Source organism: Anser brachyrhynchus, assembly GCF_964034855.1.
Source record: "Anser brachyrhynchus genome assembly, chromosome: 3".
Lineage (NCBI taxonomy): Eukaryota > Metazoa > Chordata > Aves > Anseriformes > Anatidae > Anser > Anser brachyrhynchus.
This window is the reverse complement of record NC_137696.1, coordinates 125,125,660-125,142,483: the sequence shown is the minus strand read 5'-3', so window position 1 is coordinate 125,142,483 and position 16,824 is coordinate 125,125,660. Positions and strand designations below refer to the sequence as shown.

General features: G+C 54.5%; 1 protein-coding gene across 2 annotated transcripts in view; it reads left to right on the top strand.

Annotated features, from left to right (window-relative positions):
- OTOF (otoferlin) overlaps positions 1 to 16,824 on the top strand; it is a 76,580-nt gene that overhangs the window by 32,456 nt on the left and 27,300 nt on the right. Inside the window, exons 6-15 of one of the 2 annotated variants that reach the window (XM_080584140.1) lie at positions 2,798 to 2,818; positions 3,997 to 4,044; positions 5,507 to 5,536; positions 10,044 to 10,117; positions 11,985 to 12,111; positions 12,381 to 12,435; positions 14,062 to 14,193; positions 14,553 to 14,615; positions 15,264 to 15,348; positions 16,637 to 16,796. In XM_080584140.1, the coding sequence (XP_080440266.1) occupies positions 2,798 to 2,818; positions 3,997 to 4,044; positions 5,507 to 5,536; positions 10,044 to 10,117; positions 11,985 to 12,111; positions 12,381 to 12,435; positions 14,062 to 14,193; positions 14,553 to 14,615; positions 15,264 to 15,348; positions 16,637 to 16,796 (795 nt within the window). The remainder of the gene's footprint in view (positions 1 to 2,797; positions 2,819 to 3,996; positions 4,045 to 5,506; positions 5,537 to 10,043; positions 10,118 to 11,984; positions 12,112 to 12,380; positions 12,436 to 14,061; positions 14,194 to 14,552; positions 14,616 to 15,263; positions 15,349 to 16,636; positions 16,797 to 16,824) is intronic. The other variant, XM_080584139.1, reaches the window with a different exon arrangement.

The following is a 16,824-nucleotide window of genomic DNA, read 5'->3' as shown; positions in this document are numbered from 1 at the left end:
TATAAAAGCCCTCGTCCTCTGCGGGCTTCTGTGACCCATCACGTTGTTATTTCAGAGGCAGGCTGAGCGACAGCAGGAGGCTGCTCTTTGGGCAAATATTCCTAAAACACAGCCCCCAGATGTGCTTCCTTATGGCTTAACCCCTGCCTGACGGATCCCCCGGCAGCCTGGGCTCATCCTCTGCTTGCACGCACGCTGCAGCCCGGCTGGAGGCAGGCGAAGGGTCCCCGTGCTGCTCCTGGGGTCCCAGCCCACCAGTTGTTGTTTCTATTATACTGGAACGTTAGGTGAGAAAAAAGTCAGGGAGATTGCAGTGATTTATCTCAGAGAGGCAGGTTTTTCATGAACAACAGGGCTGGAAGCTTGCAGCGGGAAGGAAAAGACGCAGAAAATGTCAGTGCAGCCTGTCCCATCCCTGGGACAAAGCCCTGGGATGGGGGGCTCAGCCCCCAGCCCACCCCAGTCTGCCCCATCGAGGTTTTGGGGCTTTGCTTCGGGGTTTCACCTTGTGCTGCTTCTACCAGGTCCACCTGCAGCCCAAAAGGGGCTGCAAGCTGCTTTCGTTCCAGCTCCTGCAGACCCCCTGGATGCTCTGCACCAGGTGCTCACCCCACAGGGGACCTACCCACCTACCTGCCAGCCCCACCAGAGCTGAAATCCAGCAGTAAACCCATCCTGACTGCCGCTCTGGTCCCAGGTGGGCTGCCTTTGTGCTTTGCATGCTGTTTTTTTTGGGTGGCCGAGCAAGCTGGAGACAAGACAGAGAAGGCAGGTGCTACAAGTGAGGGTGAGGGAAGCCACTGCCACCCCAGCTGAAAAAAAATCAAGCTCAGCTCAGCTCAGACTGGTTGTGGGTCCTCAGGCATGCGTGGAGTGCTTTGCTGTGGTGCTGTGCTCTGAGGTTATTCCTGTACTGGAGCAAATCATCCCTTTTTTAAAAATTCTGGCACAGCGGAGGAGCCCTCCAACTTCTTATCACAGTGTTATTTTCCCTCTCTCTCTGTAAATGCCCCAGCCTTGGAGACGACGCAGAAGAAGATCAGCACATTAGGTAAATACCCCCAGCAGCCCTGCTCAGACCATGGCCCTGAAATCCTGCCTCTGACCCACTGAGACACGCTCAGAGTCTTGCTCTCCAGAGACCAATTCCTTAAATCCAGGCCAAAATGTCAAAACCTGGGGGCGCAGATCTGCCACATCCAGGTTTATACATTTCACCGGGGCTCTCCGTTCGGAGCCTGCTCACCCTGCGGTGTCCATAAGACACCGAAGTGTCCAACACAAGCTGCATCGTGGCCAGAGAACGAGCCCTGGTCCATCTATTTCCCATCTATTTGTCCCTGGGTTCCCTCTGATGGGCACTTCCAGAGCAGATCAGGTAGAGCAGCGACTGCTGGCCTGCCCAAATTTCGGTGGGATGGGGCTGTGTGCATCACATTTGCCCTCCACCTTGAAACCGAGCCCCCACGACGCATCACCTGATAGCCGCTGGCCTTGAAATATTGATGGGCAGCGCAGAGCCCTCAGCCGAAAGCAATCTGGGCACGGTGAATTATTGATCGTGCCTTTTTTTGTGCGTGCCCAGCAGACCCTAACCGTGTCCGACCGGGTTCAGCCCTCTGCCCTCCACTAATTATCCCCACGGGTCGCTTGATCCGAAGCTGGCATCGTTGCCAAGCTCTGGCGTTGAGCTTGGTGATGGAAACCTCCAGGACGTGAGGCGGGGAGGTGCAGACCCCCTGCCTCTGTCATGCCTGGGCACCCCCCCTGGCCAGGTTCAAAACCTCCACGTCCAAGTAGATAAGGAGGTCTGGAATTGATGGTGCAAGCGTGGCATTTGGGCACACACGTCAGGGGTGTTGCACAACGCCTCCGTCAGCACGACTGTGCAACCTGGGTCCTTTTTGTCCTGGGCAAAGGCAATGAAACGACCTCCCAAAGACTACCAGTCCCTGCCACGCTTCCCCCATCCTTTTTGCAACCCTTCCCATATGCAATGAAGTTGCTGGAGATCTTCCAGATCCAGAGGAGCACTGGATGTTGCCTGCTGCCAGCTGGTGACAGCTCCCGTGCCCTGTGCCACGAAAGGCAGCCCCTGCCACCCCAGGACCTTCCCTGGGGATGGCATGAGCAGCTATGCTGGAGAAGCCTGGAAGGCACTGGCCAGCTCAGCACGTGCCTTGCTGCTGGTGGGATGCCTCAAGAAGCCTGACGTTGTGGTTGTTTTTCTCTCTTTTCGGTGCCTCGCTCAGGATTAAGTTCAACGACGGATACAAGTCGGTAGCAAGGTACCAAAATGTCATGGCTGGTGGGGGGTTGCCCTCATCCTGGCCCATCCTGGTCGTAGAATCAGGGAATCCTGCGGTGGTTTGGGCTGGAGGGGACCTTAAAGACCATTTAGTTCCAACCCCTGCCCTGACACAGCGTCAATCACTGGAGGAGATGCAGGAGGAGGTCTGTGCTTTGCTCCTGCTGCTCAGTACCTGGGGGAGGTGGAGAGGATTCAGAATTTGGGACAGGATCGCTGTCCTGCTGCCGGGACGGTGCCTCCTCGCTGCCTGGCCATGCAGTGCTGGCTGAGGCTGGAGCAAACCGTGCCCTTTGCTGTGCATTGCAGCGAGTGAACCTCCTCAGCATCATCTCCAGGAGGTCATTCTTGGGGTGGGGAGGGCAGCCGGTGTTCCCTTCTCCTCTTGTGGTGGGCTTCCATGGGCTGTAGGAGGGTACGTCTGTTTGGGGTGGGGGGGGGTTGGTTCTTCCTCACATTCACCCTCCTGGCTGTGTCTCTTCCAAACAGCGAAGACCCTGAAGATCCCAGGTACCGGGGATGGTATCTCTTCTTGTCTCAGGCCCTTTGGCCACTCTGTGTGCACGCATGTGACGTGTTGGCATAACAATCCCTGCATGGTGTTTGGCCCCAAGGAAGGATCCTAACTGCTTCCTGCCCTCTTCTTACTGGCGGGCAGAGCTTTCTCGTGCTCACCCCACTCCCTCCTCCCCAAAGGGCAGGTCTTCTCTGGGTTTGGTCTGTTCTCCCCTACGACCAACAAGGACATACTTCCTTCTACTTGGGGGCCTTTTGAAGGAGCTTGTAGGATGAGATTTATCTGTCTGCCTAGCTATCCATCCACCCACCCACTCATCCACCCACTCATCCACCCACTCATCCATCCATCCACCCACCCATCCATCCATCCATCCATCCATCCATCCATCCATCCATCCATCATGCATTCATCCCAACACAGTTCTTACTAGCCACCACCTCATCCTAATGTTATTTTCTCCACCTGTCTGTCTGTGCATTGATAGGTCCCAATAAAATCCACCCATCTCATTGAATTTCTTTCCATTCATCTGTCAGTGCAATGCTTTCCATCCATCCCTCCCTGCATCCACTTCTATATAGGTCTGTCTCTCTGTCCATCAATCCCAGTGCCATACCATCCATCCATCCATCCATCCATCCATCCATCCCTTCATCCATCCATCCATCCATCCATCCATCCATCCATCCATCCATCCATCCATCCCTTCATTTATCCATCCATCCATCCATCCATCCACCCATCCACCCACCCATCCATCCATCCATCCATCCATCCATCCATCCCTTCATCCATCCATCCATCCACCCACCCATCCATCCATCCATCCCTTCATCCATCCACTCATCCATCCATCCATCCATCCATCCATCCATCCATCCATCCACTCATCCATCCATCCATCCATCCATCCATCCATCCACCCATCCATCCATCCATCTGTCCATCCATCCGTCTGTCTGTCCATCCATCCATCCTTCCATCCACCCACCCATCCACGCACACGGCCAGTCAGCCAGTACATTCCCATCCCATTCTCATCTGGCGTGCCTGCTTGGTGCCTGATGCATGCTGCTGAGCATGGTTTTGAGGGGGAGAAGGCGGGTGCAGGTTTTGTCACTGCAGCAGGACGAATCTCACCCGAACTCATCGATCTTTGTGGTTGCAGAGCTAAGGCTAAGGGCAGAGAGAAAAAACACCTCGTGTTGCCATTCAGGTACCTGACTCCCCCTTCCCTGCTTTGGCCCGGGCTCACTTTCCTATTGCTCTCCCTTGGAACAGCTCCAGGGCAGGGCCACAAGTTCAGCTGTGCTAACGAGAGTGCTTAAGAACAAGTTTCATGACGACATAAAGTGGGAATTCCCTGGTGATGCCATCCCGGGAAATCCGTGTCCTTCTCTGGCACCAAAATGCCAAACTGTGGCAGTCGGAGAAGCTTCTTTCTGCAACGAGGGTTGGAGCAGGAGAGGCAGGGGATGAAGGATGGGACAGCGAGAGAAATGCAGCATCAGCTGCTCCACGGGGCACCGGAGGAGGGATCTCTGAGCCCCTCACGGAGCTCAGCACTTCTGCAGCCCCCGCGTCCACCCAGGTTAATGGGATCAGCCACCCGAGGATGCTGATCCCCATCCAGAGAGGGGGGCAGGGGAACCCCAGGGGCACCCCAGGGCGCTTTGGATGGGCTCTGGCTGTGGCAGGGAAAGGTCCTGCAGGGATGAGTCCCTTGGGGAGATGCAGCAGCTCATCCCCATGGCCTGTGCGTGCAGAGACAGCCGAACCAGTCCCGCAGCACTGGAACCAGTTTGGTGCGGGCTGGGCTGCAGGGATTATTGGGGTCCCTCTCATTTATTTATATTTATATTTATATTTATATTTTTTTATTTATATATGCTTATATATATAGCTTATATTTATATGATATATACATTATATTTATATTATTTATATTTATATTTATATTTATATTTATATTTATATTTATATTTATATTTATATTTTGGGCCATGTGATTTGCTGGTGATTTTATTTTCATTTAGTTGATTTTCTGCTGAAGTTCAGTGTCCCCCCTCGCTGTTTCTATCTGTCTCCGTAACGCAGAAAACACAAGCAGCCCTTTTTTTTTTTTTTTTTTTTTTTTTTGAGGAAGCTGAGGTCCAAGAGCTGAGGCTTTAAGAAAGCCAAAGCCAAGAGCCCAGCGAGGTGGGGCTGGGAGCTGGCACAGCCAGGGGATGAGCCCCCAAGCCGGGGTGAGGTGGTGACAAGCCACAGCTTTTCAGGGAGCTTGGACCACATGCATGAACCACAGAGGAAAGCCTGGCGTGATTTAAATCCCTCTCCGCCCCGGGCAGATTTACAATGTAGATGGCGCAGCTGAGCGGCTGCCATCGGTGTTTGCTTTTCTGGGTGGATCTCCTTGGCTGCTCCCCAGCTCCAGGCTGACCCCTGCCCGTGCTGGGCTGAGCAGAAGAGCCCTGCTTCCCCTGCACCTAATGTCTGGGGTCAGCCTGGCTGAGAAAAGGTGCCCGTGGCCACAGCTGGGGATGGGGTACCCGGGAGCACCCCTGAGGAGCAGGAGAGCTGCAGGAGGGCTGCTTTAGTGGGCTGGCTGGAGCTCCTGAAACGCACTGAAACTCATTTGCCTTTTTTTTTTTCCCCTGACACCCGGCCACCGGCTCCAGCAAAGGCAGAGAGAAGACGAAGGAGCACAAGTAGGTTTGCTCTCCCCGCTCCTTCTCCTCCTCCTTGTTTCCAGCTGTCCTAGCTCACCTTGGGGCTGGCCCGGTGCCTGCTGTGCTCCCCCCTTCTCTAAATCTGAGCCTGTCGGGTCCGGAGGAGCTCGGGTCTCTTGGATGCTTGGATGTTTGGGGCAGGAGAGGGGTTTGGCACAGGCTATCAGCACAAGACTTGGCACCAGCTTTACAGCTCCGGTGCCCGTGGGTCAGGCTGCCACAGCATCCACGGGGACGTGTTTCTTCACCTCTTGCCTTGCTTTTATCCTGGTCGCTCGTGCTGGTACCAGACCAGGCTGTGCCTGAGCAGCATCCCCCAGCCCCCTGACACAGATCTGCTGGCGCTTAAGCTCGAGTCTCCTGCGAGTACAGGCTAATATCTGCTGCCCGGCGGACAACCCCTGCCCCACCAGGGCACTTCCCCACCAGTGTGGTTTCCTCCGGCTCATACTCACTGCACTGCTGCTTAAAGACCGGTTTATGGCAGGATTTTGCTGTGTTGGTCAGGCATGAACAGAACAGGCACTCGTGTAAAGACAGGAGACGGGGAGGAGGTGGGGAAAGGAGAGAAACGTCCTGAAGGCAGACACGAGAAGAGGTGGGAAGAAAACTCCCTGCCCTGAACAGCCCAGCCCTTTCTGGCCTTCCTCCCACACTGGTTGGAAGGGGGAGGAGAGGGCTGGGGTTGGGCTTGGGGCTGGGGTTGGGGTCTTCCCTGCACATTTTTAAAGCTGTCTGGAGGACGGTGTGGCCCTGGGGTCTGTCCTTGGCACACGTGGAGGCAGCACCCACCTTACGGACAGAATTCCTGCGGAGAAACGAGCCGTGACAGCCCCGCTCTCCTTCCCTGCTCTCAACTCCCCAGTAAAAAGCAATGATTAGAGCGTCCTTTCTACCCCTGAATAATTAACCAGTAACCCGGCACCAGATCTTTAACCAGAAGCTGCCCAGGAGAGGGGCTGCTTCCAGCTCCCTGCACGTGCTGCAGGTCCGCCTGCCCCTGCTGCGGGGCTGCGCTCTCCTGGGAGCTGCAGGCAAAACGTGGATGTGCCTTCCTCCATCGGCCGAAGACGATTAATCTGCTCAGTCCCATGTCAGGCACCAGAAAATCCCAGGGAAGAGCACCGGGGGAGGCTGGGTGGATGCTCTGGTGTCTAATATGGGGCTAAGCTTGCTTGGAGGCACCAAACCAGGTTGCAACGGGCCAGCAGCTGGCACGGTTTCAGAGGGAGCAGGCAGGCAGGCTGGCGGCATCCCGGTGCTGCAGGAGGCTAAGCTCAGGCTGCGGCAGAGGGGGTTGTGGCACAGCTTGTGTCAGCATCTCAGGTTCACGGGTCCTCATGCAATATTCATGCGGGGACGGTGTCAGCTCTCCGCCGGCTCCCACCCGGCTGCTGCCGCCTGCCTCCACGTTTTAGCCCAGCAGGAGCAACGGAGGGGCTGGCACGGCCTTTCCTTAACGCTGCCAAAAAACCCCAGCTGTGCCCAGAGAGGAGGCTTTTGGCCAGGGTCCCCGTCCCTGCTTGACCCTGACCTGCTCGTGGGGCACAAGGACATGGCCATCCTGCCATAGATGTTGGCGGCTCTCCCGTCTCGGCGGAGCTCTTCCAGTGTCTCCTGGAGGAAGCCAGCTCCTGGCGGCCGGCGGGTGAAGGTAGTACCCCCGTGGGACGGGGAGGGGATGGGGGCAGTGATTGGGACCTGTCGGTGCTCATCTGGCTTGGAGAGGGTGACACAGGGGGCTTGGGAAGGGGCTGGAGCTTCTGGGGGGTGTTACCTGGGTGTCTGCCCCCAAAGCACCTGGGATGGCTTCCTCCTGGTCCTTTGCTTGCTTCTTCCCTTGTCCTTGATATATGCCACGCACGCTGCCAAAATCCACCCAAATCCACTCCCTTGTGCTTTTTTTTGGTTTTCCTCGGTGGCTGTTTCCTAAATACTCATCCCCCTAGGGCTGCAGTGCCCGGGGGAACACCAGGAGGGGCAGGGCGAGGGAAGAACTGGGGCTGAGCCGAGCATGGGGACGTGGCTGGGTACCCTCTGAACTCTGCTCTGGAGCTTATGCTCATCTTACGGGTGGCCTGGAGGCTCTCAGGATATGTATTTCCCATTTCTGGGGCCTCTTCATGGAATCCTAGAATGGGTTGGAAGAGACCTTAAAGACCACCCAGTTCCACCCCCCTGCCATGGGCAGGGACACCTCCCACCAGACCAGGTTGCCCAAAGCCCCTTCCCACATGGCCTTGAACACCTCCAGGGCCACCAACCTGCCCTAGTCCCATCCCCAAATCATGTCCCCTGGTGCCACATCCACACGCCTTGTTCCACATGGCCCCAAGCCAGCCCCGTCGTTCCCCTGAGGGGGCCATCAGACGCTGTGCTCGCCAGGACCCTATAAACCCTTGGTGGCCCTGGAAGGAGCTCGATATTTCGGTGGGGCAGCAGCACTGCCAGTGTCTTCTCTGCAGGTTCCTTCTGGATCCATCACCAGCTGCTTTTCTGCTTTGTTTTACTTCCCAAGGAAAAAGGCAAAGCCTGGAGCAGGCTGCCCGAGGAGCTGTGGGTGCCCCATCCCTGGTAGTGCCCGAGGCCAGGCTGGATGGGGCTGGGGGCAGCCTGGGCGGGTGGAAGGTGTCCCTGCCCATGGCAGGGGGTGGCACCAGGGGGGCTTTAAGGTCCCTGCCAGCCCAAACCATTCCACAATTCTGGAAGTAAATTCCCAGGACAGATACAGTGATTTTATCACCAACCATCTGCAAGCAAATTGCCTGCACGGCAGCTCGGGGGCTGGTGAGATTTTCTTCCCCATTTTTTAAGATATGTCTTGAAAAGAAGGGAACATAACCAACACCAGAGGTGTGCAGCTTGCCGAGGGGCCGTTTGTCTGCTAGAAGGAAACTTGGCAGTGGAGAGCGGTCTCGGAGCAGAGTTTTACAGCCTGAGCTCCTGCATTTGCTCATAAAAGAGGGAGTTTGCAAAGGGTTTAACAGTGCTGCTGCCCCCGCAGTTGCTCTGGGAACGTAGATCCCATTCCTCGCCCATCTTCTGGCTGCCCAGCAAGGGGCTGTCCCTGTCTTTGGGTCCTGCGGGCAAATCACAGCCACCAGAGTGCCCTGAGACCTTGAGCACTGCTTCATCCCAGCCAAAGTCCAAGCATCTCTCCAGCAATTCACTCTTTAATTTAGAAGGGAGTTATCGCACGGTGTGATTGTGCTTCTGCCGGTTCCAGTTCTGCAGATGCTGTGGCTACTTTGGGGATTTTCAGCTGATTCTTGAGGCTAAAAATCCACATTACATCCAGTCTTGTGCAACTCTGAAGCTCCCAAGTCTTTGCAACAGCAGCACAGCCTTGCATCCAAGTAACAGTGAACGTTCTCGCAAAAATGTCTGCAAATCTGTTGTTGCCTTCAGCAATCTCTGACCTTTGGTTAAATCTCTATTTTAGAGCAGTCTGGCCAGTGTTGTGATAATCCTGTCGCATGCCGAGTGCTGCATTTTAAGGGCATTTTCTATCACCCTGCAGTACTGTGCTGTACGCAAGTTAGAGTATTTGGTGCTGTACCAGAGCAAGCCAGGGACTAGAAATTAAGTTCATTTAAATGGTCCCAGTCCGTGAGGCTGTGGTGAGCTGAGAAAACACCCCAGGAGGCATCCATTTAAAAAGTTACTTGAAAGTCTGCTTGTTTCCTTCTGAACTGGGAGAGGTGTAAATGGATGTTAACAATAAGGTGAATTTTGAGCTCCAGAAGCCAAACATTTTATCTCAGACTCCTGAGATGCTTCTGTTGAAATGGGGAAGTAACATAAGGTCCGGATGCCTGAAGCACTTGTGGTAGCATCCCACCACAGCATTTGGAGCTAGGGGAAGTTTTTCTTCTGACGCTTGGCTTAAAGTGATTAACATTTTTGGAAAGCAACTGGCAGGCAAGTTGCAAACCTTTGCCAATCCAGCCCAAACCCTCCCGAGCGAATTTGACCCCAGCCCAGAGAGCAGGCGGGGAGCTCAGCCCTGGCCCCCCGGCTTTGCTGCATACCTAGCCAAAGACGTTACTGATTTTTCACACCAAGGTGGTTAGAATTGGTTATTTTTAGTGAACAATTTTTTTAGGTAATTGCCCTAGGGAGCAATCGCACAGGGGTTAGGAGAGGAAGGGAGCAGCGGGGGCAAGCAGAGAGTGGGGGCATGGGGCAGGTGGAAGAGTTTGCTGGTGCTGTTGCTGTGCTCCAGCCTCGTGCTTTATCTCAGTGTGGGGCATTTCTGAGAAAATGTGAGACCCAAGACTCAGAGGCAGTGCATTTATGGGGACTCTGGCGTGCCGGCCCTCGTTTGCTGCTGTCCGTGTCTGCTCTGTCAGCTGACATTCCTCTCTTGATTTGACCTGTGGAAAGCTCCTACTGCTCTCACATCCAAATCCCAAACAATGGCACTGAAAACACAGGATTCAATGTGGTTTTTTTTGTTGTTGTTGTTGTTTTTTTTCCCTTTCAGAGCCGGGAAAGGAGTATTTTCAGCCATGAAGCTCGGCAAGGCGCGTCCCACAAAGGATGACCATCGGAAGCAAGGTAGGTGCCGGGAGGAGGGTGTTCCCTGCTGTGCTGCTTTTCCACCATCTCCCACGCCCCAGGAAAGCACCTGAGAGACCCCACAAGGGGCTAACGTTGGGCACAGCCCGTCTGTAACTCGGGGATGGGGCAGGGAGTGCTTGGTGCAGAGAGAAGAGCTGGAGGGAAGGTCTCCGTGGGGAAATGGGGAGTGGGACCTGATGGAGAGCGTTCCCCAACGACCCCTTTGCCAGACAGCAATGTGCAACGGTGGTGAAAAGCCTGGAGGTCACGCAGGCAGCCTCCAGCTTCTTTTTAGGGATAATTCACAGATGTGACGATGCCAAGCACAGTTTTGCCCTTGCACCTTGGTGCTTGCACAGGCATCAGCAGAGCAAAGGACTGGCTCAGCCGCCGCGGGGCCGCCTGAAATCGGACGCCTTCCTGGAGACGCACGAGGGGCAGCGATCGGAAATTCATTGCTGTTTCCATCCAGATCGAATATTGGGTTTCAATGGCCAAGAGTTGGGGCAGTGCGTTCTTGTGGGGAAGGAGGAAACGTTGCATTAGACGCTGGTTCTGGTGACCTCCCCGCACCTGGTGGCAGCTGGTACACGGCAATAACTTCTTCCCCAGCTATCCACGTGCCCCTGGCTTTTGCACGCTTTGCAGGGGCTCTGCTCACTTCATACCACCTCTGTCAGACCCCTGGTCCTGCCAGCTGGTGTTGGGACGGGGTGGCTGTCTTCCCTCCTTTGGTTATACGGCAACATGCGCTGGGTTTCCTGCTGTCAGACCACACTGCAGTGCTAAACGAACAACACGTCAGTTTTGTGATTCACAGAGTCACGGAACCACAGAATCATGGAATCATAGATTTATAGAACCACGGAGCTGTTTGGGTTGGAAGGGACCTTAAAGATCACCTAATTCCAGCCCCCTGCCATGGCAGGGACACCTCCCACCAGCCCAGGCTGCCCCCAGCCCCATCCAGCCTGGCCTTGGGCACTGCCAGGGATGGGGCACCCACAGGGCACCCTGTTCCCAGTGCCTCACCACCCTCTAACTGATGAATTTCCTCCTAACACCTCATCTAAATCTCCCCTCTTTTATTTTAAAACCATTCCCCTTGCCCCTGGAGCAAGCTGGGGGCCTGCCTAGGCTGGTAGAGACAGGAAACCTGTCCCTCAGGAGCAACGCCCGTGCTGCGAGAGCAGGTTTGGTGCTACCCCGTGGTGCCACCAAGCCAAGCTGTGTTCCACCACCTACACCGGGATGTCTGACTCAAAGGACAGGGACTGTCCCTGCTTTGCTCGTTGCCTCTGAAACTGCTCGTATCTGGCCCAGAGCAAAGGCAGGAGGGCAGGCACTGCATGCACGTGACCCCCACACAAGGAAGCTCAGCATCTCAGCAACTTCTTTCAACAGAAATGCAGACCTCTGGGTCTGCAATTGCCAGTTGGCTTTGGGGGTTTGACCCACCTGGGACGTGACCCCTTTCTCCTGTTTTTCAAGACCCGACCACCCCTGAGCTGGAGAGCTGGTTGCCCTTGCAGCTGCTCTCCTGGTAGCTCGCTCTGCAGCTTGCTCCAGTGTTGTTTTACCCCTTGAAGTCTGGGCTGTTTCTCATTTCTCAGTTTTCCAAAGCTTCCTGCTGTCACAAAGCCGTATACAGCACGTTCCCCGGGTGGAATAATATGTCACATGAGGCAAACCTCCTTTTAATCCTTTTTGGACCGGGCTGCCTGTGAGCTGACCTGGCGCCCATTGTTCTTTGTGTTATCGGGTGAGGTCGATAGGACGTATTGGTTACCTTTCTCTGCACCTTTAATTATTCACTGAGTGGAAACAACAAGAGACATTCTTTTGTCTCCGTGTGCCTATGCAGATGAACCCGCTGTTCTGGAGGCAGAAGACCTGGACCGAAAAGCCATGAGGCTCGGAGGGGGGCTGGACCCGGACACGATCTCCTTGGCCTCCGTCACGGCTGTAACCACCAATGTCTCAAATAAAAGGTGAGGGCCAGACGTGAGCTTGTGCAAGCAGGGGGGGCACGCTGGCACATGGGGGTAAGGGAAAAATCATGTCATCCTGTGCAAGCAGTGCTTTTTGGAAATGTCCAACAAAAGAGCACGAATGTGCCGTGGTGGCTTGCAACCCTGGGGTTTGTGTTCCTCACATTCACGGGGATTCCCTGCAGATTGCAGGGCTGCCCATGCTCTGTCCCAGCTGGCAGCAAGTCCATCTGTTGGTTGACTGACGGTTCCCTCTGCCCCCCCCAAAGGTCCAAGCCCGACATCAAAATGGAGCCGAGTGCCGGGAGGCCGATGGATTACCAGGTAGGCGACAGCGCTGCGTCCGCAGCTCTCAGAGGGGAGGATGCTCGGCTGGATGCTTTTAGGAGAGGAGGAGGCAGACTGAGAGCTTTTATTTCGAACCTTCTTGGACCATGAATGTCAGCAGAGTCGCTGCCTGAGGAGCAGGAGCTCCTCATCCCGGCACGTGTCCCCCACTTCCCGCAGGACAGCTCAGGGGCCAGGAGGAAGGACCAGTGTGGCTTCCCATGAGCTGGAGTTTCAATAGCAGAGCAACACGTTCTGCATTAAGTCACTTGCTGGTGTGGCTCCCCATCCTGAATCCGATCGCCCAATCTGAAGCTCAGAAAGCCCAGATTAATCTGTAATAGCAGCAGGCCACCTCCAAGGCATTTCTCTTACTTCCCAAGACCTTTCAGTCTGCCAGTTCATACTGAAGACTGGAGATCCTGGCAGTTAGCAGCCAGAAAATCGCTGTATTTCCTCGGGTAGGTTGGGACATGGCTGCTGCTCTCTTCTTCAGCAGTGCTCCATTCCTGCCACTTTAATCCAGCACTAAAAGAACACACATTTGGTTTCCCAAGGCTCGTATGAGCCATATTACTCCCGTTTTTTTTACCAGTTGGTGTCGGCGTGATTCATAAATTGGTTTCTCTCCTCATTTTCACCGAGGCGCGCTGATTCGGCAGCAATTTCGCTTTATGTCCTCGCCTCTCGGCACAGCAACACCTTCCTGGGGACATCTCGGAATGACAGAAACAATGATTTTTGTTAGAGATTTATTGCAGGGCATTGCCAGATCCACTTGTGCATCCCAGATGAGACCAAACAGGAGAAGCAGTTAGAGCAGTATGTATGTGGAGGAGGTTTAATTAGACACATAATGAACCTAGACCGAACAGTGAGGCTTGTGGGCAGTGAGTGTGCTCGGTTCAGGAGTGGTGCAACCAGAACATAAAGAGGAGGGGGAAGGAATTGCAGCCAAGAGACAGAAGGGACACAAGTTCTGGTTATTCCACCCCTGCAAGCAAGAGGATCGCAGGACAGTGTCTGTGGGGGATGGCTCATTTCTGGAGTATGACGGGTTCGTGGGATGCGTTTACACCTCAGCTCCATTGTGCTGGGTTGGTTTGTGCACCGATTTTAAGGACTGGTGGGAGATGTGGAGGTAGGGAGCCGTCTTGGGCAGAGTGACCATGACATGGTAGAGCTCTCTATTCTGTTCTATGACAAACACCAGGCAGCCTTGCCCTCTTCCTCAGGGGGCTCCGTTACCCTTTCTCAGCTGCCTTGCAGGAGCACTGCACCCTTTGCATTTTCTAGCGGAAGCACCTTAAGCCAGCTGGGGTGTCACCAACCAAGCCTCTCCTCCCAAAATCCCCTGGACTTTACGCCTTGTGGGAAGCAAACCCATGCTCCGTGCTCTGGGGAGGAAGGATCAGGGATGCCCTGGGTCTCCTGCTCTCACCACCTCACAGCTCTCAGGCTTGTCCGAGCAGCTGGGTGTCCTTGGTGTGACAAGGAAACCCCAAAGCTGCCAACACTGTGATGAAAACGCTTCAAAACCAAAAGCCAGGTGGAGATGGGAGTCAAGGAGCGGCATCTGATGCTGCCCTCGCGAGGGGAAGGCCCATGAATCCCTCTCCGCAGGTCAGCGTCACCATCATCGAGGCCCGGCAGCTGGTTGGGCTCAACATGGACCCCGTGGTCTGCGTGGAGGTCGGAGAGGAAAAGAAATACACGTCCATGAAGGAATCGACCAACTGCCCTTATTACAATGAGGTGGGTCTGTCCCCCAGCGATGCTCACAGACCCCCTGTTTCTACATAGTCAATTAAATGGGATTTATTTTCACCCGGGGTTTCTTTCTTCTGTCAGTTCTTGTCAGAATAAGATGAAATCTCAAACCACAGAGAAAAAGAAAGGGAGCCTTTGCCCTCTGGCATTTTACAAAGTGGTACAAAGCGATCTGTGCCGACCTCTTCTCGGTTTTTCCAAGCAGTTGGTTCTTCCTCCTGGTTGCTCGGACCGCAGATGCTGCCAGGGGCTGGGGTTGTCCTGGCGGAGTGGGCACCATAATGCTGTCTTTCGTCCCCAAAGGAGCTGCTCTCCTGCCCTCATGCCTGCCCTTTCCCTTTCAGTACTTCGTCTTCGATTTCCACGTCCCCCCAGACGTCATGTTCGACAAGATCATCAAGCTGTCCGTGAGTGAGCGCAGTCGTGTTGTCCTTTTTACCAGGCTTTAAAGAAAACGACACAATTTTGCTCATGCACTGGGAATGGATGTAAAGTCCTTGACAGGAGCCGAGGTGTTCGGCCCTACAAGCCTCACCTTTTTTGCTGAGCCCTGGTCCCTCTCTGCCACTGGCCTTCAATTGCTGGGTCCACACAGCTCCGCTGCCGTGTCCGCTGTGCCCTCCGTGGCTGACTGTGGGTGTTTTGACTCACCAACTAGGAGCCCCCACATCCATCCCATGCACAGACCGGTTGTACAATGTCGCCCACAAAGGGAATTAGGGCACCAATTTTGATCATCCTAAAGACCTTTCATGTAAATGTCCTGGTGCCCTGGTGTCCTGGTGTCCTGTTGCCATAGTGGCTAGAGCACTGCACCTTGTTGCAAAAATGAATTTATTTGCATTGCTTCTGTTCAATCCAATTAATACAGGCTTGCAAGGCTGCTAAGCAAGAGCTACCAACCCATCTCTGCCTCTTAGAGTCCTAGTACAGACTAAGGTCCTGCACCGAGCAAGGAAAATGCATCAGCTCCCTTCCTGCCTGACACTGAACACCTCTGGGAAGAGCCGGGGCATAGGCAAACTTCTGACTTGGTTTCCCCTCTCGATTTCCAGGTGATCCACTCAAAAAACCTCCTGCGCAGTGGGACGTTGGTAGGCTCCTTCAAGATGGATGTTGGAACCGTTTATACCCAGCCAGGTACGTAGCCACGGTGTGCGACTGCCGTGCGTGCCTACCTGCACCCCTGAATAAACGCCTTTGCAAGGCAGCCAGGCAGGCACTGCTCCCTGGGGTGATGCCAATCTCACTTAATTAGTGTCCTAGACATAAGCAAGTCACTTGGGCTCCCTCTGCAGCCGAGAAAGAGCACTTGGCACCTCCAGAGAAAGTGGCATATCCTACCCGGAATAAGGTGGCACCGCTGCATGTGCCAGCTCTCTGCTGACCCACTGCAGAAGCCCAGGGTAGCTTTGCAAGCACGGCATTGACCTTTCAAATAGCCCAAAGTCCTGGGATGAGGTCCTGGGATCTTGCCCTCTGTGTCTCACATTTAAACCAAGAAAGGGAGATGCTCAGTGTGCGATGAAAAAGAGAAAGAGGTTGATTAGCGCTGCTGCTGTGTTGCTGGCTGATGATAAAGCCCGCAGTGACTTAGTGCAGATGGGCCTAACGAGCGCTCCTGAAATCTGCTGCACAATTATGGGCCTCGTTTATAGCACATCTGTTTCAGGGAAACCTGTTTTATAGAACTATAAATGAGAAGTGAATGCTTTTGGCATTCTGTCCTTAAGCGCGGGCAGTGAGAGCAGGCGCGGATGGGATTAGTTTAGGGAATTGTGTAAAAGAGGTCCAGAGGGGTCCCTGGAAAGCTCATTCAGTCCATGCCTCGCTCCCTGCCAGTTTCTCCAGGACACTTCTGCCTGAAAAGCCCAGTCCCTGAATCAGGGAGTCGTGCTGGTCCTGCCTGGGGGACTGACAAAGCAAACACACACCCAGGGGACCTATGAAATGCCTGCTCTCTGCAGCAGAGCATTGCCCCTCTGAGGGCCCGGTGCTTGCAGCATGCCAGAGCTGAACACATCAACTTCCCTTTGGAAAAGATAGCTCCAAGATCACTGCATTTTTTTTCCTTGCTCCCATGTCATGCCTATTGCAGCAGTCTGCCTCTGTAAATAAGCCTGAGAGCTCAGGTGTAAATGGAGCCTCCAGTGCCTGCGCTTCAGGGGTGCTCAGCAAATGGTGCTGGGGGGACAGAGGGAGTTCCCTGCTCCACATGAGGATGAAATCTGTCTCACACCATCCAGAAGGCACGTTAGGCCTTAAAGACTTCCAGTGGTCAAGGCTACATCCCGCTACAGACAGTTTATCCCGTTGTTTCTCTGTCTTTAACATGAGACAGATCTTTTAATGATTTTTTTGGGAGGTTCTGTCCGAATTCCTGCTGTGCTCCGTTCCGACAGTGACTGTCTTGTCCCCTGGCTTCCAGAGCACCAGTTCTACCACAAGTGGGCCATCCTGTCCGACCCCGAGGATCTCACCGCCGGGCTGAAAGGTTACCTGAAGTGTGACATCGCCGTCGTAGGGAAGGGTGACAACATCAAGACTCCACACAAAGCCAACGAGACAGACGAGGATGATATCGAAGGGTAAGGATTTGCAGAGCCAGCTTCACAC